Source organism: Tarenaya hassleriana, unplaced genomic scaffold (assembly GCF_000463585.1).
Source record: "Tarenaya hassleriana unplaced genomic scaffold, ASM46358v1 Cleome20, whole genome shotgun sequence".
Classification (NCBI taxonomy): Eukaryota; Viridiplantae; Streptophyta; class Magnoliopsida; order Brassicales; family Cleomaceae; genus Tarenaya; species Tarenaya hassleriana.
In genome coordinates this window covers 2,341,560-2,359,191 of record NW_010965373.1, presented here as the reverse complement: position 1 = coordinate 2,359,191, position 17,632 = coordinate 2,341,560, and the positions used below count along the sequence as shown (strand labels likewise).

General features: G+C 38.3%; 4 protein-coding genes across 5 annotated transcripts in view; 3 read left to right on the top strand and 1 right to left on the bottom strand.

The window, feature by feature from the left end:
• Nucleotides 1–5,519, top strand: LOC104813908 (suppressor of mec-8 and unc-52 protein homolog 1). The gene is made up of 16 exons (XM_010541704.2): nucleotides 1–113; nucleotides 734–944; nucleotides 1,083–1,235; nucleotides 1,642–1,690; nucleotides 1,920–2,003; nucleotides 2,341–2,444; nucleotides 2,584–2,670; nucleotides 2,767–2,820; nucleotides 3,151–3,246; nucleotides 3,453–3,580; nucleotides 3,804–3,930; nucleotides 4,044–4,103; nucleotides 4,209–4,316; nucleotides 4,656–4,756; nucleotides 5,073–5,124; nucleotides 5,249–5,519. The coding sequence occupies exons 1-16, from the start codon at nucleotides 88–90 to the stop codon at nucleotides 5,345–5,347; spliced, it is 1,539 nt and encodes a 512-aa protein (XP_010540006.1). The 5' UTR covers nucleotides 1–87; the 3' UTR covers nucleotides 5,348–5,519.
• A 797-nt stretch (nucleotides 5,520–6,316) lies between these two features.
• LOC104813907 (UDP-N-acetylglucosamine--N-acetylmuramyl-(pentapeptide) pyrophosphoryl-undecaprenol N-acetylglucosamine transferase) lies at nucleotides 6,317–8,782 on the top strand. 2 transcript variants are annotated; one of them, XM_019202555.1, is made up of 5 exons: nucleotides 6,317–7,449; nucleotides 7,526–7,634; nucleotides 7,728–7,863; nucleotides 8,054–8,170; nucleotides 8,600–8,782. In XM_019202555.1, the coding sequence occupies exons 1-4, from the start codon at nucleotides 6,476–6,478 to the stop codon at nucleotides 8,158–8,160; spliced, it is 1,326 nt and encodes a 441-aa protein (XP_019058100.1). In that variant the 5' UTR covers nucleotides 6,317–6,475; the 3' UTR covers nucleotides 8,161–8,170; nucleotides 8,600–8,782. The 2 variants fall into 2 exon arrangements, with proteins under 2 accessions (XP_019058100.1, XP_010540005.1); XM_010541703.2 differs by lacking the exon at nucleotides 8,600–8,782 and having other exon boundaries at nucleotides 6,318–7,449; nucleotides 8,054–8,294.
• LOC104813906 (kinesin-like protein KIN-7A) lies at nucleotides 8,375–13,946 on the bottom strand. The gene is made up of 16 exons (XM_010541702.1): nucleotides 13,805–13,946; nucleotides 13,017–13,264; nucleotides 12,828–12,917; nucleotides 12,644–12,744; nucleotides 12,391–12,507; nucleotides 12,218–12,299; nucleotides 12,037–12,104; nucleotides 11,891–11,950; nucleotides 11,673–11,797; nucleotides 11,355–11,553; nucleotides 11,150–11,260; nucleotides 10,959–11,057; nucleotides 10,778–10,875; nucleotides 9,735–10,602; nucleotides 9,159–9,484; nucleotides 8,375–8,924 (listed from the first exon to the last, which is right to left on the bottom strand). Exons 2-16 carry the CDS (start codon nucleotides 13,258–13,260, stop codon nucleotides 8,594–8,596), a joined length of 2,919 nt encoding a protein of 972 aa, XP_010540004.1. The 5' UTR covers nucleotides 13,261–13,264; nucleotides 13,805–13,946; the 3' UTR covers nucleotides 8,375–8,593.
• A 1,832-nt stretch (nucleotides 13,947–15,778) lies between these two features.
• The window catches only part of LOC104813905 (LEAF RUST 10 DISEASE-RESISTANCE LOCUS RECEPTOR-LIKE PROTEIN KINASE-like 1.2), a 5,582-nt gene continuing 3,728 nt past the window's right edge, over nucleotides 15,779–17,632 (top strand). Inside the window, exon 1 of the mRNA XM_010541701.2 lies at nucleotides 15,779–16,600. Coding sequence (XP_010540003.1) covers nucleotides 15,847–16,600 — 754 coding nt within the window. The 5' untranslated portion in view covers nucleotides 15,779–15,846. The remainder of the gene's footprint in view (nucleotides 16,601–17,632) is intronic.

Here is a 17,632-nt window from a genome sequence, read left to right as displayed (position 1 = left end):
CTTCCTCGTGTTCCCGTCTAACCCTTCTGCTCACTCGTTAGCTGCGTATGCCATTCGAGACTCCGGCAAATACCCTCCGCGGACGAGATGACGCTCGAAATCGAAGCCCGAGAGTAAGTTTTCCTCGCTCTTTAACCTTTATTTCAAAATTTTCGCTTCTTCTCGAACAATTTATGCTATAAAGCCTTTGTTTTTTCTGTGCTCACGCGTTGCAAATTCGCGTTACCCAGATTTTGGTTTGGGTGTTTTCGTTTTCTTGAGGTGTAAAGTTGCTGTTTTGAGGAGGTAGCAGTGACAAATTTTCTGATTCTGGAGTACGGTATATACTTGGCGTATCGATGCAAGGGTTTATTTGCCGAAACCCATATAATATGTGTGTTTCGTTGTTATTCAGTTCTCGGTTGGGATTTGGGAAATCAATGTTTGGAGTATATTCTCTCCTTTTCTTTCGTCTATATCCTCAATGCGTTGTCCTATGATTTTGTGAAAGTCTAATTCACTTGTTATGTATCTGATGTATTCACACTGCTAGTTTATTGTCTCGATTTTCTGTGAATTTAAACGATGAACAAGTTTATGATGTTGTGGTGGCCAAAAGATTTAGATAATGGTCCTATTACAAGCTTTGATAGTTCGAATTGGGTGAAAAATGTGGTTTTCCGTTTAGATTTTGATGATTTAGCCTGGGTATATCTTCATCTCTTACAGCATTCTATTGCATTTTATATTTCAGCGTTATAAAGATTGTTCTTCAATTCTGCAAAGAGAACTCGTTGCATCAGACGTTTCAGACACTGCAAAATGAGTGTCAGGTTTCATTAAACACAGTGGACAGCGTTGAGACATTTGTTTCTGACATTCATAGTGGAAGATGGGACTCCATACTGCCTCAAGTTTCACAGCTTAAGCTTCCCAGAAATAAATTAGAAGACCTTTATGAACAGGTATTGCCAGTTTCAATGTTTACAGTTTCATAACTGACCTTCTGCAATCTTTAAGGCTTAGAGCTTTGGTTAATTACTGGTTATTTGACAGCCAAAATTTCATGGAACCATGTTTTTCCTTGGTGGCGAGTTATACAGATTGTCCTCGAAATGATAGAACTTAGAGAGTTGGATACTGCAAGGGCTATTTTGAGGCAAACTCAGGTGATGGGTGTCATGAAGCAGGAGCAACCAGAAAGATATTTGCGGCTAGAGCATCTTCTAGTCAGAAGCTACTTTGATCCACATGAGGTACTGAACCGATCCTTTGTCTATGTCTTCAGTATCATCAATTGTTCACCTCTTTAAACATTGTGGATATGTCTCATAGAAAATCTAAAATCTATTGCTTTTAGTGAGCTGTTTGTTGTTCAGAATGTGTGCATCTTAATATCTTTAGCTAGAACCACCGAGCTTAGTTGATCAGATAAAGTTGTTTCTAAATAAGGGTCACAGGTACAAAGTTAATTTGTTCAATAGTATCTACAGGTTTTAGTCAGCTCATTTCCAGCTTGATGAGTATCTCCATCATGGTGGAGAAAATTGAACCTTATTTAGCCTATTGATGTTAATGTCCTGCTGGTCATTTTATCTTTTTAATGCTGGAAAAGTTATTTTGTTTGATTCACATTTTTTGCTAATCTGCATTTTCTTCCAGGCTTATGGGGAATCAACTAAAGAAAAAAGACGCGCACAGATTGCCCAAGGTTAGCTTTTCTTATTTGTTTTATCACAAAGCATTGTATCTTGGATTTTTTTTCTCAAGTAGGCGAGGGATTAGATCTTATAGGGAACAACCGAACAAGGGATCTTACAAAAATTTTCAACCGTCTTGGATGCTAAGATCGTCTAATTACTTGAAACATATTGAAGTTTATATCTCTGGATAAATTTGTTGTCATGATTTCCCTAATGGATATCCTCCTACTATTTCAGCTCTGGCTGCTGAGGTTACTGTGGTACCACCTTCACGGTTAATGGCTTTGATAGGTCAGGCTTTGAAGTGGCAACAACATCAAGGTCAGAATCTAGAGGACATTTAGAAATTACATTATTGCATGAGATCAAGCTGTTGCCTAGAATCTTGAGTAGATTTTTTCAAGTGCTCATTTTCCCTCACGCCATGCCTCCTTCCTTTTAAATCTTCTTAGTGTCTTTTTACATGTCCTCAATATTTCAGTCCAATGTTCTGCTCATTCTTCATCTTCTTTTGATGCATGTTACCCATTTAACAATGGGATCACAAGTTTATGTGTAGAACTAGATTGATCGGGATATCTGTCTTTACTCATCTCTTGCAACTTTTTTCCGGGTAAACATCTCTTGCAATTTTACATAAGACAATTTTTTTTTTCAGGAATGCTTCCTCCGGGAACACAGTTTGATCTCTTCCGTGGGACAGCTGCTATGAAACAAGATGTAGAAGACACATATCCAACGGCTCTTAATCATACCATAAAGGTTGGTTACTGCACTTTTACTGCTTGTCTAGCTTGAGGGCATTTATCTTTATTGTTTATGCGTTTCAGCTATTTTTATGGCAGTTTTATAATAGTTAATTCTTTTCTAATTTTCCCATCTCGTCTGGTGCCCGGTGCAGTTTGGTACTAAGAGTCATGCAGAATCTGCTCGGTTTTCACCAGATGGGCAGTTTCTTGTTTCTTGTTCTGTGGATGGCTTTATCGAGGTATTATGTTTCTAAAATTTGTTTTTATCTCCAAGGCTAAGTCTATACTGCTTAGGAGTTGAGACAAAAATTATTCGGACATGACAATTGTCACAGGTTTGGGATTACATCAGTGGGAAGCTCAAGAAAGATTTGCAATATCAGGCTGATGTAAGCTAGTTCTTTTACCTTGCTTGACTTTCTTCTATGTCTATACGAGCTTGAATGAGTTGGTAGTAGGATTTGCAATGAAGGCAGAGTATCCATACAGCATTTTAAAATCGAATGCTGTATAATGACTTGAATGAGTTGGTAGTAGGATAAGTCAATGAGAATAATGCGTTGGATTTTTTTGGCATCTAATTGCTAAAAATTGTGGATAATGACTTGTTCACGTACCAAATATCTTGTTCCGAGGCTTGCTTTTGGATAGTGTTTGATCTTGGATTGAGGGTACTTATTCTAGTCATATTGCTAATTACTAATGATAAATTCTTACAGGAAACTTTCATGATGCATGATGATCCTGTCCTTTGTGTTGACTTTAGCAGAGATTCTGAGATGCTAGCATCTGGGTCACAAGATGGAAAGATAAAAGTAAGTTCCAGCTCAAAAAAGCTTATCAAAGTTAGATCTATATGCCCTGAACGATTCCTATCTTTTCTGATTTTGTTGTTTCTCTCTGAATCGAAAATTTTCTTCAACTTGGATGATATTTCTTCTCCTACTCGTTTATCTTATATCGATTCAGATTTATATGATGATGAGGAACTAGACTTGGATGCATGACACTTTTTTTGCAGGTTTGGCGTATAAGGACTGGTCAATGTTTGCGTCGTCTTGAACGTGCGCATTCTCAAGGAGTCACAAGTCTTTCATTCTCTCGCGATGGAAGCCAATTGCTGAGCACCTCCTTTGACAGCACTGCTAGGTTTTGTTCGCTGCTTCATTTTTTTTCCTTGCTATATAAATATCTATTTCATGTAGAAGGATTGATCAGTTGATGATGGGGTTTGGTCAATGTTTGTGTTTTTTTTTTCTTTTTCTTTTTCTAGTTACAACCTTTTATTGCCTTGCTTTCCTAGTGCGGGTTGTTATAGATCATTATCTGGGTCATAGAAATATCAAATTGACATAGTATTTACTTTGTGCAGAATCCATGGTTTGAAATCTGGGAAATTGTTAAAAGAATTCCGTGGTCATTCATCTTATGTAAATGATGCCATCTTTACAAGTGATGGTAGTCGTATCATCACTGCCTCGAGTGATTGCACAGTGAAGGTATGTTATGTCAAATTTATTCTTGGGTTTTAGATGCAAGTGACATTTTATGTTATCTGATTTAACCTCTTACTCTCTCCATGTAATATCAAAATTTATATTCCTTTGTATAGGTCTGGGATGTAAAGACCACGGATTGTCTACAAACATTCAAGCCACCGCCTCCTTTGCGGGTATCCTTTCTCTTCAGATCTTGAATCGTATTTAAATTGTTTCTCATCTTCCGACCCTAACTAAAACCCTTTTTTTTTTGTCTAAATCCGTATTCTGTAACGCAGGGAGGTGATGCTTCTGTCAATTCTGTTCATCTGTTCCCGAAAACCTCGGATCACATTGTTGTGTGTAACAAGACATCATCTGTATACATCATGACACTCCAAGGACAGGTAACATCATATGGTTCTATTTATACTTCACATGCCTTTCTTCCTTGAATCTGTGTCAAGTGTTGAATAGTGCGAGGAATGACTTTATACATGAAAGTACAATTACCCTTGATTTCTTTCTTTTTTATTAAAATCATATTTCTTCTACCTCTTTTGGTGATCAAAAAAGAGGAAGGGTGCAAAATCTTAGAACCTATGATCTCGTTGAGCTTGAGCCATGATCGAACCCTTGCTTACTTCCACAGCAACAACTGCCGATAGCACATGATATCTTTTCTTGTATTCTGTCTCCAGGGAAAGCTGAAATAAGTTTAAGATTTACGGTCTTTTCTTTTGTAGGTTGTGAAGAGTTTCTCGTCGGGTAAGAGGGAAGGAGGAGATTTCGTGGCTGCATCTGTATCTCCTAAGGGTGACTGGATATATTGTGTCGCCGAAGACAGGTTTCGCTATACTCTTCTCTTCGTTACAAAGTTCTCTTTTTTTGTCTTCATCTTCATCTCTTGTTTCAATGCACATAATAATACAACATTTTGAGGGATCAGACTAATGAAGTATGCGAGAATATGCCCATCTGAACTCATTTGCATATTTCCTCGGTTCCACATTCTCGTTTCATTTCTCCTCCCAACACGGAAAAAAAAACCCGTCGATTTCTATAATCACCGGATATCTAATGATACCTTATGTTTGTGGTTCCATTCCATCCACTGGTTTTGATACACTTTTAACACATGTGGCCATGCGTTGCGTTTTCAGGAAACTGTACTGCTTCAGCTATCAAACCGGTAAACTAGAGCATCTCATGACGGTAAGTATATATATATATATATGTGGTAAAACTTGGATTCTGGGCAAATGGGTTTCCTGGGAAACGTATATACGTGAGGCTGATACGGTGTATATTTGCAAATTTATACGTTGGGGATGGACAGGTACATGAGAAGGACGTGATCGGAGTAACGCATCATCCCCACCGGAATCTCCTCGCAACATACAGTGAAGATTGCACCTTGAAGCTATGGAAGCCCTGATTCCTTCCTTCCTTTTTCCCCAAATGTTTCTCGGGATTTTCAGTACGAGGAAAGTGTAGGAACATGGAAAATGCATTAACTTTGAATGCCCTCTTGTTATACATTCTGCTACTTGAGAAAAAACCAGGTTTCTCAAGAGGTTAGGAAATGCAACTTCTCTGAATTTCCATCATTATGAATGTGAAAATCTAACGTTTAATTAAGCTAATATGAAAACTCCGTAGACATAATTTTTTAAAAACTGAAAAATTAAATAAAAAATCCAAATGGAATATGAAAATAGTTAAAAAGAACAAAATTGAAGGTTTTGTTGAAAAGGTAAAATTTTTATTGATAAGAACTAAAGTAAGTCGAATTGAATTTAAATATAAAAAATAAATATAATTTAAGCGGAAAATGGTTTCTGTACTTCCAAAAAAAAAAATAAACATACATTTGGAATTTATATCGTATTATTATTACACATATGTTACCGGATCCGGACCTACATGGCTACATTTGTCTTGACGTGCCAACGATTAAGAAGAAAATATTTGTTTTAGATTTTAAATTAACACATGTTTTGTTACATTTTCAATTAAATCAAATTCACAAGTACAACTGCGTTGACTTTTGTGGCGAAGCAACTTTGACTGTCCTAAATCTTACAGATCCACTTATATGTTTATCAGTGTTCATTTTCACGTGTACAGTACGTACAGCTACAAGAACGGGGAATATTACTCAAATAACCCACTTGGGTCGCAGCAATTTCAGTGTACACCACCGAAAAAAAAAAAAAATTTTGCGACCTTATTACGACTAATATATAACTAATATACAACCTATTACGACTAACAAACTACTCTTATTTTAGTTGTATATTAGTTATATATTAGTCGTAATAAGGTCGCAAAATTTTTTTTTTTTTTCGGTGGTGTACACTGAAATTGCTGCGACCCAAGTGCTGCGACTTGGGTTATTTGAGTAATATTCCCCTTCTATGATGCAGAAGAATCTTGCATCTGATTTCGATTCCTTCGTTTTCGTTCCTCCACAGATTTTCAAATTCCTTAGAAATTCATCAATGGCGCTTTCATAGTTCGAATCCGTAAACGTGTTCTTCTTCACTTCCAACTCTCCTTGAACATGCTCTTAAACCCTTTCGTCTCTTCCACCTTCCGCATCTCCCATGGCGATCGCCGTATCTCTCTCCCTTTCCTCTCTCCGACCAGCCAGAGGGAATTACCGTTTTACCCTTCAAGGAAACCAAGCCCAGCTTGCTGTCTCTCCGTCGAACGCCCAAATGACCAGTCCCCCGCCGCCGCGGCAAACGGCGGCAATTTGGGTCTCAGGGTCGTGGTCGCGGCAGGAGGAACCGCCGGACACATTTCTCCGGCGATGGCGATCGGAGACGAGCTGAAATCAGCCGATCCACCTACTCGGATCCTCTTCGTCGGTTGCCCCAACAGCATGGAGAGCACGACGGTTCCCGCCGCCGGATTCGACTTCGCCGCCATATCCGCCGGGAAATTATCCCGACCCTTTCTCTACCTAACCAACCTCTTCGGCCTCCCTCTCAATCTGCTCCGATCGGCGCGTGAATCGTACGCGATCCTCCGCGATTTCGAGCCCCAGATCGTTGTCGGAACCGGAGGGCACGTCTCGTTCCCGACATGTTTAGCCGCCGTGGTTCTGGGGATCAAGCTCGTGATCCAGGAACAGAACTCAGTGCCCGGAATCGCCAACTGGGTACTTTCGTTCTTCGCCGACAAGATCTTCACGGCCTTCAACAGTGCCGTCAACAGCTTCCCGAAGAGATCGGCGGCGAAGTGCGTCGTCTGCGGAAATCCGATACGGCAGGCTCTTCGGCGTTACATCTCGAAAGCGGCGGCGCGCGTAAATTACTTCGGACAGTGGGCCGGAGCTATGGCGGAGGCTAAGGTCGTGCTCGTGCTCAGTGGCTCGTTAGGGGCTAATTCCGTCAACATTGCTCTGTTGAATTGTTACTCGCAGGTGTTGTCGGAGCATGAGAACTGGTTCTTCATCTGGCAAACAGGGGTTGAAGCTTTTGACGAAATGGATAGCCTTGTCAGAAGCCATCCCCGCCTGTTTCTTGCCCCGTAAGTTTCGAATCTTTTTAAGCTGTTCTTGTCTGAAAAGTGAAGGCTCTGAGATGAATCCTATGAACTGCAATAGGTTTTTGAAATCTATCGACATGGCGTATGCTGCTTCAGATCTGGTTGTGTCGAGGGCTGGTGCCATGACATGCTCTGAGATCTTGGCTTTAGGCAAACCTTCTATTCTGGTATATACTATGCCCGATATTCTCGATTTTCCAACTTTCTGAATTTATCGGATTTCTAGCCTGGATTAGCTTTTCGCCCGGGTTTTTCTGTAGATACCGTCACCAAAAAACGAAGAAGGGCACCAGCTGAGAAATGCCTCGTTAATGGCGGATATAGTAGGGGCAAAGGTAATATCAGAGGAGGAGCTAGATTCAATCGCCCTTCGAACTGCCATGGAAGAGGTTCTAGGTACTTCCAAATCTCGTCTTCCTCTCTCTAAGTAGAAAGTCTGCAACTTCATGGATTTGGAAAGCCTTACAGATGAAAATTCTTATCAACATTATACAATGAATCGGTAGGACTAAGAAGATGTCATCAGAACTCAAGAACTGAAACCGAAACTGAAACCTTATAGAAGCATATCTTCGTGTAATGACAGGGGACGAGGAACGGATGGCGGAAATGAGCGAGAGAGCGCTCAAAGCTGCGAAACCCGACGCTGCTTCAGTTATCGCTCAACACATACTATCTCTGGTGAAATCTTGAAAGATAAGCAGTAATGTTCGACATTACTAGTACTTACTTCCCACAAAATTTTGATGGTCTGTTTTTTTATTCATTTTCCAACAGACTAATCATTTGATGATATCAGCATCAACATCGCCTTAATCCCAAGTTAATCAATTGATCGCATACTTTAGAAAAACAAATGATTATCATCGCATAATAATTCGAGAAACAATGGATAAAAAGGAGAACCTTGAATCAATCTTTGCTTTATAATCTGACCTGTCTGTTATAACACAATATTTTTATAAATGATAGATCAAATTGGTACATGTAGTAGCACCAAACACGACAATCAAGATTGAATCTGGGCAATTGATCCTTTTCCATGCTCCATGCTCTTATGTGAACAAAAGAGTTAAAGAACATATTAAAATGAATGTACTTACACAAATGAAGAAACGGCATTTTCTCACAGATGAAGAAGGTTGGAGATGTTGTCCCAACCGATGTTCCATTGTCTCTTGTCAGAAGGAACTGCAAAATTGAGCTCAAACATCTCCTTTGAGATGTTGTTCCCTCCTTCACAGAACCCGACAAGCTTCGCAACTATGGCTGCACTCTCTTCTACGTGTCTCGTGTCATAAGGGTCTGTCCATAGCTTGTTCACAAACTGAAGTTTCCTCTGTTTTCCCTCTAACGGCACGTCCCATTTCATGTACAACGAATCTCGCTCCTCTGGCGTTAGACGAGAGTTCACCCTCCTTGCAAGGAACTCTCTTTCTCTTCTCAATGCCCGAATGCTGAACAAATCAACATCAGCATGCAATTTCATCCACATTGAATACGAGTCATAAAGGGATCTACACTATATGTGCCTATACTGCCAGAGTGTTTGCTCGAAATGTTCAAGCATAGGACTACTATACTTCCCCTCAAACAAGCAAATCAACTCGTGTGTTTTCAAGAGTTTTATGTAATGGTCATGTTTATCTATTCCGAAAATAGACGAGTGAGGTGAATGAATAAACACATACCTTGATGATATAGATATTGCGGGTTCATCGCCATTTCGTGCAGGTGTTGCATTACCGACTTCTGCGAGATGGTGTTCCAACCAAGTTAACCGCCTTAGCTCGACTTCCATGTATATTTGGTCAGCTTGATCACCCTTGAACAACAAATAGAATTGCGTCCTGTGGATGATGGACACGTGGCAGACATGCCACAGCTCTACAATCTGCTGTCTTTGCTGCTTAAACATTATGTGCCATGCGACTTGCTGTGTCTCCTCTTCCTCTATCTCGTTCTCGTGGTCCTCTATGTTGTGCCCAGCTGCTTCATTTGCTTCCAATTCAAGCACCTACAGAAATACAGTGAATATGTGATATGTGATGAGAGTGGAAATGACAGAAAGTATTCCGGTTTAGCCTGGAACAATTCGGTATGACTTGGTTTAGCATTTGGAAGTTGTATAAATACCCTGTATTACATTAGAATTTTGAATCAATACAACACAGTAAATTTCAGCTTTCCATTTGCAAATTCTTTCTGAAATGGAAACTGACATTTTATGTGTTGTTTAGGAGAGGAGTTTTGTTTCTTTTGCGTACCTGACAAACGAGAAGTTGCTTCTGATACTGTAATTTGGCGACACGTTCTTTGAGTTCTGTAACATATGTTCTTATGCTTCTCACGTTCTCCTCTGCTGCGTTCTGGAACATCTGCTGCATTTTCTTCATGTTCACTGAACTTGAACGCCTGTAGCCTGGAGTGCTTTCCCTCGATGAGACATCTCCACTTTCTTCCCCTTTCTTTGGAGTCTCTTTCTCAAAACCGTGAGCATTTTCTCTAGATTCAGAGTTGTTATTCTCGAGAGGCGCTCTGTTCTCAGTGTCGGTATCCAAGACTTGCCTTGAGGCTGACAACGGAGAGCATGGAGATTTCAAGAAATTCTGGCTGCTAGGTGTCAGGGGAAGCAGCTTCTTCTTCTTTGATTGATGATGGTTCTTCGTCTTAGGGGTTCCATCTTCTACCATGGCTTGGACAATGTTGTTATTGCCCGGAAGAGACATCACCAACTTGTCTATAGATCTCTGAACATTCTCAAGTTGTTCCTCGAGGTTGGCTATGGTGGAGCCTTGTGAGTGGAGCCTTGTTATCTCGTCCTTCAGATTGGCACTTACACTCTTGTTAGGAGCTATGACATTTCCTATTTCCACTTCTTTAGGCATCAATGATTTTATGCTGCGCATTTCCCTTATCTCTGCTTGAAGCTTAGCGATTGTCTGAGCTGCATCTTGGTTGCCCAGTCTATGGCAGGCAACTTCCTTCTGTAGCACTTCAAGGGCTTTATTCGCTTCCTCTCCAAGCTGTTCTTGAAGGTGTTCGAGTTTTCGGATCTCATGCATCAACGTGAAAGGAGCTGTCGAGGATTGCCTCATAGATTGACGTATCATGGTTTTCCTTGCTTTCTCATTCCTTTATAGAAGCATATCTTCGTGTAATGACAGGGGACGAGGAACGGATGGCGGAAATGAGCGAGAGAGCGCTCAAAGCTGCGAAACCCGACGCTGCTTCAGTTATCGCTCAACACATACTATCTCTGGTGAAATCTTGAAAGATAAGCAGTAATGTTCGACATTACTAGTAATTCCTGCTTACCACTTTGTTTTCTGTGTTTGGTGTCAATGCCACAGAATAAGATAGACACTTCTTTATTGATGGGCCTGGAGATTCAAAGGCATTTGAGCCCTGAGACAAGAAAAGATGTCAAGTTTCAGAACAAGAATAGGATAGGAGAAAGAGATAGAGAGAGAGAGAGAAGGTGATGAAACCTTCTGTTGTTGGTCTTCTTGAAGCTTTTTACGCAACTCCTCTACTTGGGTCTGTGCATTATCTCTCTGTCTCCTAAGTTCTTCAATTTCCATTTCCATCTGTGAAGACATGAAACACAGATAATGTAAGTACCAGATTTGGCTCAATGCTGAAGTTTTGTTGTTTGGAAAAAAGTTAAGTGGAAAGAAACCTGCTGGATCTTCAAATCTTTTTCTCTAGATGGATCGGGGGTGCGAAGCTCTGCCTCTAATCTCGCCACTTCCTTCTGAAGATGTTTCACCAATTGCTTATCAGAAACAACCTGGATTTTCACCAGAAGTAGCAGATAAGTTTTATGTTGTTCCATCCCGAGGGTCGTTGATGGTACAGATAAGAATGGAATAAATGATCATTACCATGTTCACTTGGGCGTTGTTCGTTACTTCCTTGGCTCGGGTAGCAAAGAAGAGAGTATTTCTTGATTGTTCAACATGAGTCAGAGCTGGACTCAATGTACAGATAATTGCTGTTCGGGCGTTTCCTCCCAGTGAGTGCTGTAATATCCGGGTAAGCTTCGAGTCTCGGTAAGGTATGTGACCGCTTCTTTTCCCCACACTTTGCAAGTTTCACGAAGCAGATAAATTGGTTACTTGGATAATTTATAAATCATGATATTACTGTTAGCATATGGTTCAGCTTTCCCAAAACACAACACATGAAAACAAGATTCTTACCTTAGTTTCCGGATGACAGTTGTAAGAGTCATCAAACTTAAATTGATATGGCACCCTTCCCTGAGTCTAGTTCCATCTGCCTGTGTCTGTGAAGCTCTCTCACTTCCTGCTAAGTCTACGAAATTCTGCAAATTCATTTTTATAACCCAAAAATTAAAAATAGTATGCAAAAGAAGTGATTCTCACAACAGAGCAAACATAACAAGAGATGTTTTTACCAGACTAGCGACATAAGACCTCACGCAATCCGAGTTTTCACGAAGAGTACTTTGTATTGTCTGCTTTGCCATTAAGAATCTCTCATTAGTGTCTAGCAGGAAACATGCTGTTTTGTACAGTGTAAACAGTGAACTAAAAACATTACCAGTCTGATTATTTGGTGTGACCGTGAGCTTGTATCGTTCAAAGCGGTTTCTCCAACTTGCCTTTGAGCTATCACAGCGGTGGCATTGAAAGAGAAAAGAAAGTCCAGCAAGTCAGACAATCTTGGATTTGAATAAGCTATGAATGATACTAAAAGGAACACAGAGGACGCAACAGCTTACCTTCACAGATGCTAATCAGATGCCTCAAGTGTTGATTGTTATTTGCTGTTTCTTCTACCAGTTTCTCAACCACTGTACCTTTCTGCAAGAGCAAATTACAAGAAATGAAGTCAGTGGAAGTCCAACAGATGCCGTGATATCTGAAACGTGACCTCAAAGTAAAGAAGCATTACATCTGGGTCGTCCAGGAGCTTAAGGTTGCGCCCGGATTCTGAATTTAGCAGATCCCTTACATTTTCATTATATATTTCCAGACCAGAAATCTTTATTGTAAAATCTCGTTCAGGGGTCTGGAAAATCAAAGTTTAACAAAAGAAAAATGGTCAGCAAAATCATATTTTCTTGTAACCATACATTTTCATCTGACAGAGATACCTAAAAAATGAGGATTAGAGGAATGTACAATCTGATAATAGCAATGCTTACATTAATGATGTGATTGTAAATATCATTGACGGCTTTCTCCGTTATTCCTCTCATAGTGTATGTCTTTCCACTGCTCGTTTGCCCATAAGCGAATATCGTTGCTGAAACAAGGAGAGTGAACTAATTTAGAACAGGTACATCACTGTAATAAACCCACATACGGAGCTTGTCACAGTGTTCTCACCGTTGATGCCCATCAAAGCAGACAACGCAACATTCTTGACGCCTTCTTCGTACACATTTTCCGTTAAACTGTCTGGACCAAACACTTTATCTGGAAACCGAAAAAAAAACAGGTGTTTAACTTTGACCCGCAAGAAAATCAAGAAACTAAAAAGAAGGGCTGAAAGAAACAATGGCAGGCTCAGGTTACCAAACGTGAATGAAGAGGACTGAGGTGACCGTTCTTGAGAAGGCGATTTGTACACGACAGTGTGATCATCGACGCATTCCCATGCCACTTGGTCTTTAGCCGAAAGCTCCTTCTTGTTCAGAGGCCTTAACCTTACAGTAACTACGATCTTCTCCTCCCTCGATCTTGGTCCACCTCCCGGTGTCACAGCGGTTGCCGTTCGCTCCATCTTAGATGTCGGAGTTCCAGGAATCCTCATCGTCATTCTCCTGAAAAAAAAGTTTTCAAAGACTTCTAAATGAATCTCATTCCATTCATCAATAGGTTCCTGATTTCATGGGTTATACTCGGATCTAGAGTTCACTGAGACATCAACACTGTAAATATTTGCCAACATTTAACAGGATTCTCATTTTCGGCAGAAATTGAATGTACAATCCAAGCAAAACCCGTATAAGGAAACTTCATCACATTTCCATTTTATCCATCAGATGAAGTCAAAGCATCTGAATTCCAGGTTGAACTCTGTAGAAATTTCCGAAATTCAAGGGATGTTCCCATTCGATCTAAACAAAAACTCGTATAAGGAAACCTCTTATCATGCTTTCCTACCAACCAATCTGCCACTATATCAGGTTTAAATTGGGAAACCTTTTTCATCAAAATCAAACCCAATCGATTTTATTCTATTTCCGACCATCAAACTTCCAAAAAATTTTAATCCGAAACTGAACTTCACTTAATTAAACTTAACCTAGAAGAGAAGTACACCAGAAATCAAGGAAATAAGGAAGAAATCGCATACTTACAGAGAAATCGGACTGTAGAATCAAATTTCTCTCTGATCAGAGAGAGAATAAGAGAGATCTCTGAACTCTTAGCTTAAAGAAAAAGAAGATGACGATGAAGAAGAAGAAAAAGGAAGAGGAGAGGAAGAGCAACGGATTTTGGGGCTTTTTTTGTCTTTATGGAGGTGCGTGCAGAGAGAGAATTTGAATCTGAGGAATCCAACGGCTAGTCCGATGGACAATTTCTTAAATTGCTTAATAAGGGTCTTCCTTTCTTATCAAATCTCACATCTGCCCCTAATGTCTCAATTTCATTAATAAATCGCCCTGTACTTTATTTCTTATAGGCAATAACTTTTCTATTTCCGTGAACGGATTAATACCAAAGAAGCTGACAAAACGGACCAAAAAAATCGTAAAACAAAGTTTTCCAAAAAATTCTCGAAACTAAAGATAAAAAAAATGATAAACCAAACCTAAATACTGTAAGAAAAAGGGATATATATATATATATATATAATTTTTAAAGAAAATTTTGAATTCAACAACAAATTAAAACCCATAGGAAAAATCAATAAAACAAATACATATGATGGAAATTTATCAATATAAATTATTAATTGATATATATACATAGAATTTAAAGAATATTATTAAAAGTAACTATTATTATATTAATCTGAGGAATTTACATATCCCATATTGTTTTTAATAGAAGTCCTAATAACAAAGAAATATAAACCAAATTATAAATGTAATAATACATACATACATACATACATACATACATACATACATACATACAAACAATTTTTTTTATAGTTTCTTGTTTTGATTACATTAGTTTAACTTACTTAATTCCCTTTCTATTAAAAAAAAAGGAAAGGAAATACCTTTGTTTAACGCTTTTTTTTTTAATCTTAACGGACTAAAAATTGTCACATTTGACTTACTATATGAACATTACCAAAATGAAATTAATCATATGGTTGCTATTTCTGTATATATATATATAATATATATTTAAAATGTTAGTCCCTCTAATAAGCGTTATTATGAATCATCCATCGAAATTTCTTCCGTAGTCAAAACAGAAAGTTGACTGTCCGATATTTTAAGTCATGACGATGTTTTAGCCCGATTTCATTAAATGGGTTAAATTATAATCTTTTGTTTTCAAATATAAGTATTTGATATGACTCAATTTGTAGACTATAATCATTTGTATATTCTTTTTCATAAATTAAGTAAATAATAATTTATTTCTCGAGATCGAAAACACATTTTATAGGGTCGGTCCATTTTGCAATTCGAGAATGGGAATTGTTAGAAATTGAAGTAAAATCTCAGGGGACATCAATCAGCGTATTTTATTTGCAAGTGTGGAACACGAAGTTTGAAGTCAACATCATGAAAACAGCCTTGCAAATATAAGAAAATCAAAATGGAAAATTATTAAAAGCAAAAAATTTTAAAAACAAAAACAAAATAATTGTAAGATACACATAGATAGACGTAGAGTAGGATTTAAGATTTTCAATTTATTGATATATTTATCAGAATTTCTAAAATTTTGAAAAATATCTAATTTAGTTATGGTGCATTTTCATTTTTTAAATCCAACTTCTATTCGAATTTAATTATATTAAAATCTTTGAACAAAAATATTAAAAATAAATAATAATAAAAAAACTACCGAGGGTGGACCCTTCTATGCTTCCTTGGTCAAAACTCAAGCTTGGAACAATAATTTCAATAATGCTACCTGTACGCAAATAATTATCAAATAGAGTAACTATAAATTTATAAACCCCATAAAATAAAAAGAAAATTCAAAATATCCTATAAAACAAAACGAATAATAACCTGAAAGGAATCTCTGACCATATCTTTTATTTATCACCCAAACTCTGTAATCATCAATTAAAATACTAAATAACAAAATAATATATATATATATATATATATATAGTTTCTCCAAATTACATACATCATTTGACCAAACCATCGCTCATTTACATAACCCAAACGCCACCCACCCAAAAAAAAAAAATTCCCAAGTCATGGTCAGCAACCTCATGAAACACCATCTTCTCTTCATCTTCACCTTCACCATCATACCATCTTCCCTCGCCGCCGACCGATACTACGAGAACTGCCGTGAAACTTTCCGATGTGGGCCGCCGCCGTCTCAGATGTTCGAAAACGGTACTACTTACCCGTTTTGGGGAATCAACAAATCCGGCTACTGTGGCCGACCAGGGTTCGAACTCTCTTGCAATAACCAAAATAACCTAACCCTAAATCTCGGGAATCGTACTCTACGAGTCTTGTCCGCCAACCTGACCGGTCAGACCATCACCGTTGCAGATGATAGCTTGTTCCAAGGACGCTGCCCAGAGACTTTGGACTTGTCGGGAATCAAACAGTTCGAGTTAGCAGCTTCCACGACCGAGAAGATCGACTTGTTCACTTGCCCGGATTCTCCCTCGCCGCCGTCGTTTCCGGTTCCTTGCACTACACGTCGCGGTGAAAAATCGACGTATTACGCGTTCCGGACGAGAGATAATAACAAAAGCGAGGGCTGTACGAGAGTAGGCGAAATCGCGTTGAAAAGATCGGTTCTCGAGTCAAACTTAACGTCATCTTTGAAGGAGGCGTTGGAATTAGGGTTTGATTTGAGGTACATCATGGAAGATGATTCTTGCCGGCGGTGTACGGACTCCAGTGGGGTTTGCGGGTCGGAGTTGGATTCAGGGCGTTTCCAGTGTTTATGCGCAGACAAACCTCACAAGTCTTCGTGCCATGACGGAGGAGGTATGCCTAAACCATTGAATGGATTCAAATTTTAAAACATTAGAAAATAAAAATGGTGGAGTTTATTAGAGATATATATTAGTTTCTAGATTTTATATTTCCCAATTGAGTTCTAGTGGAAGTTATCATTGATCATGATTAGAATTATGAGTTGTTATTTCGTTTTTTTAGTAAATAAAACCCAAAGTCAAATTAAACGGATCCAAATCCTAAACTAATCAAATTCAGCATAAAAAATTTCTATATGATCTGAAGAAAATAAAATTATTCGAAATATATTCAAATAACAAGTAACATGAATTCAATTGTTAACCAATATATTTAACGTAAATTAACAGAGGGAGGTGGATTGCATTTTCATGTGGACAGAGTTGTGGAAATTTTGAATCATTGGATTTGACCGTTGATTGGGAGAAACGTTCTTTTACTTGACCCGTCTCTCTTTGACTTTTTCAACGCCAAAGTTCCATTTTCATTTAAGGCTCGTAAATCGATTTTTTAAATTAGGATACTTTGGGGTTGAGTGTTTTTAGAAATCATTTTTGGTGTTTGAATTAGATTCGAGTTTTGATATTGATTTTGAATATCAATATTTCATGAAACAGATATCTAATTTAAAAAAACCCTCTAATTCAATTTCATTCAACTATTTCTATATTGGTTTCGAATTCGATTAATCTGATTTTAATTAAAATTTTATTCAATCGTTTATGTTTTTCGATTGGATTTTGCGTAACTAAACCGAAACATCAAAATCCCTATTAGCAAAAAAAAAAAACTAATCCAAAACTTACAGAAATAATAAAAAAAAGTCACAAAAATTCAAATACTTACAGAAATAATAATAAAAAAAGTCACAAAAATACAAATCGCGTTTTCGGTATACAAAAAAACATTTCCACGGCTTTGCTTGAACTCTGTTTTGTCCCTTTATCTTCCTCTTCCACGGATCCATTTTAACATCATCGCCTTTTCACACAATCTTTCACAAATATTCGTTTTCTTAAATTAGAATCATTAAAATCTTTCCCT

Coding starts and splice junctions, on each gene's coding strand:
- LOC104813908 (XM_010541704.2), top strand. CDS start 88: ATGACGCTCGAAATCGAAGCCCGAGA. Junction 3,247..3,452: donor CACAAGATGGAAAGATAAAA/GTAAGTTCCAGC, acceptor CTTTTTTTGCAG/GTTTGGCGTATAAGGACTGG. Junction 5,125..5,248: donor AACTAGAGCATCTCATGACG/GTAAGTATATAT, acceptor GGGGATGGACAG/GTACATGAGAAGGACGTGAT.
- LOC104813907 (XM_019202555.1), top strand. CDS start 6,476: ATGCTCTTAAACCCTTTCGTCTCTTCCACCTTCCGCATCTCCCATGGC. Junction 7,450..7,525: donor CCCCGCCTGTTTCTTGCCCC/GTAAGTTTCGAA, acceptor GAACTGCAATAG/GTTTTTGAAATCTATCGACA. Junction 7,635..7,727: donor TAGGCAAACCTTCTATTCTG/GTATATACTATG, acceptor GTTTTTCTGTAG/ATACCGTCACCAAAAAACGA.
- LOC104813906 (XM_010541702.1), bottom strand. CDS start 13,260: ATGACGATGAGGATTCCTGGAACTCCGACATCTAAGATGGAGCGAACG. Junction 9,485..9,734: donor AGCAACTTCTCGTTTGTCAG/GTACGCAAAAGA, acceptor GTATTTCTGTAG/GTGCTTGAATTGGAAGCAAA. Junction 8,925..9,158: donor GCAATATCTATATCATCAAG/GTATGTGTTTAT, acceptor TGATTTGTTCAG/CATTCGGGCATTGAGAAGAG.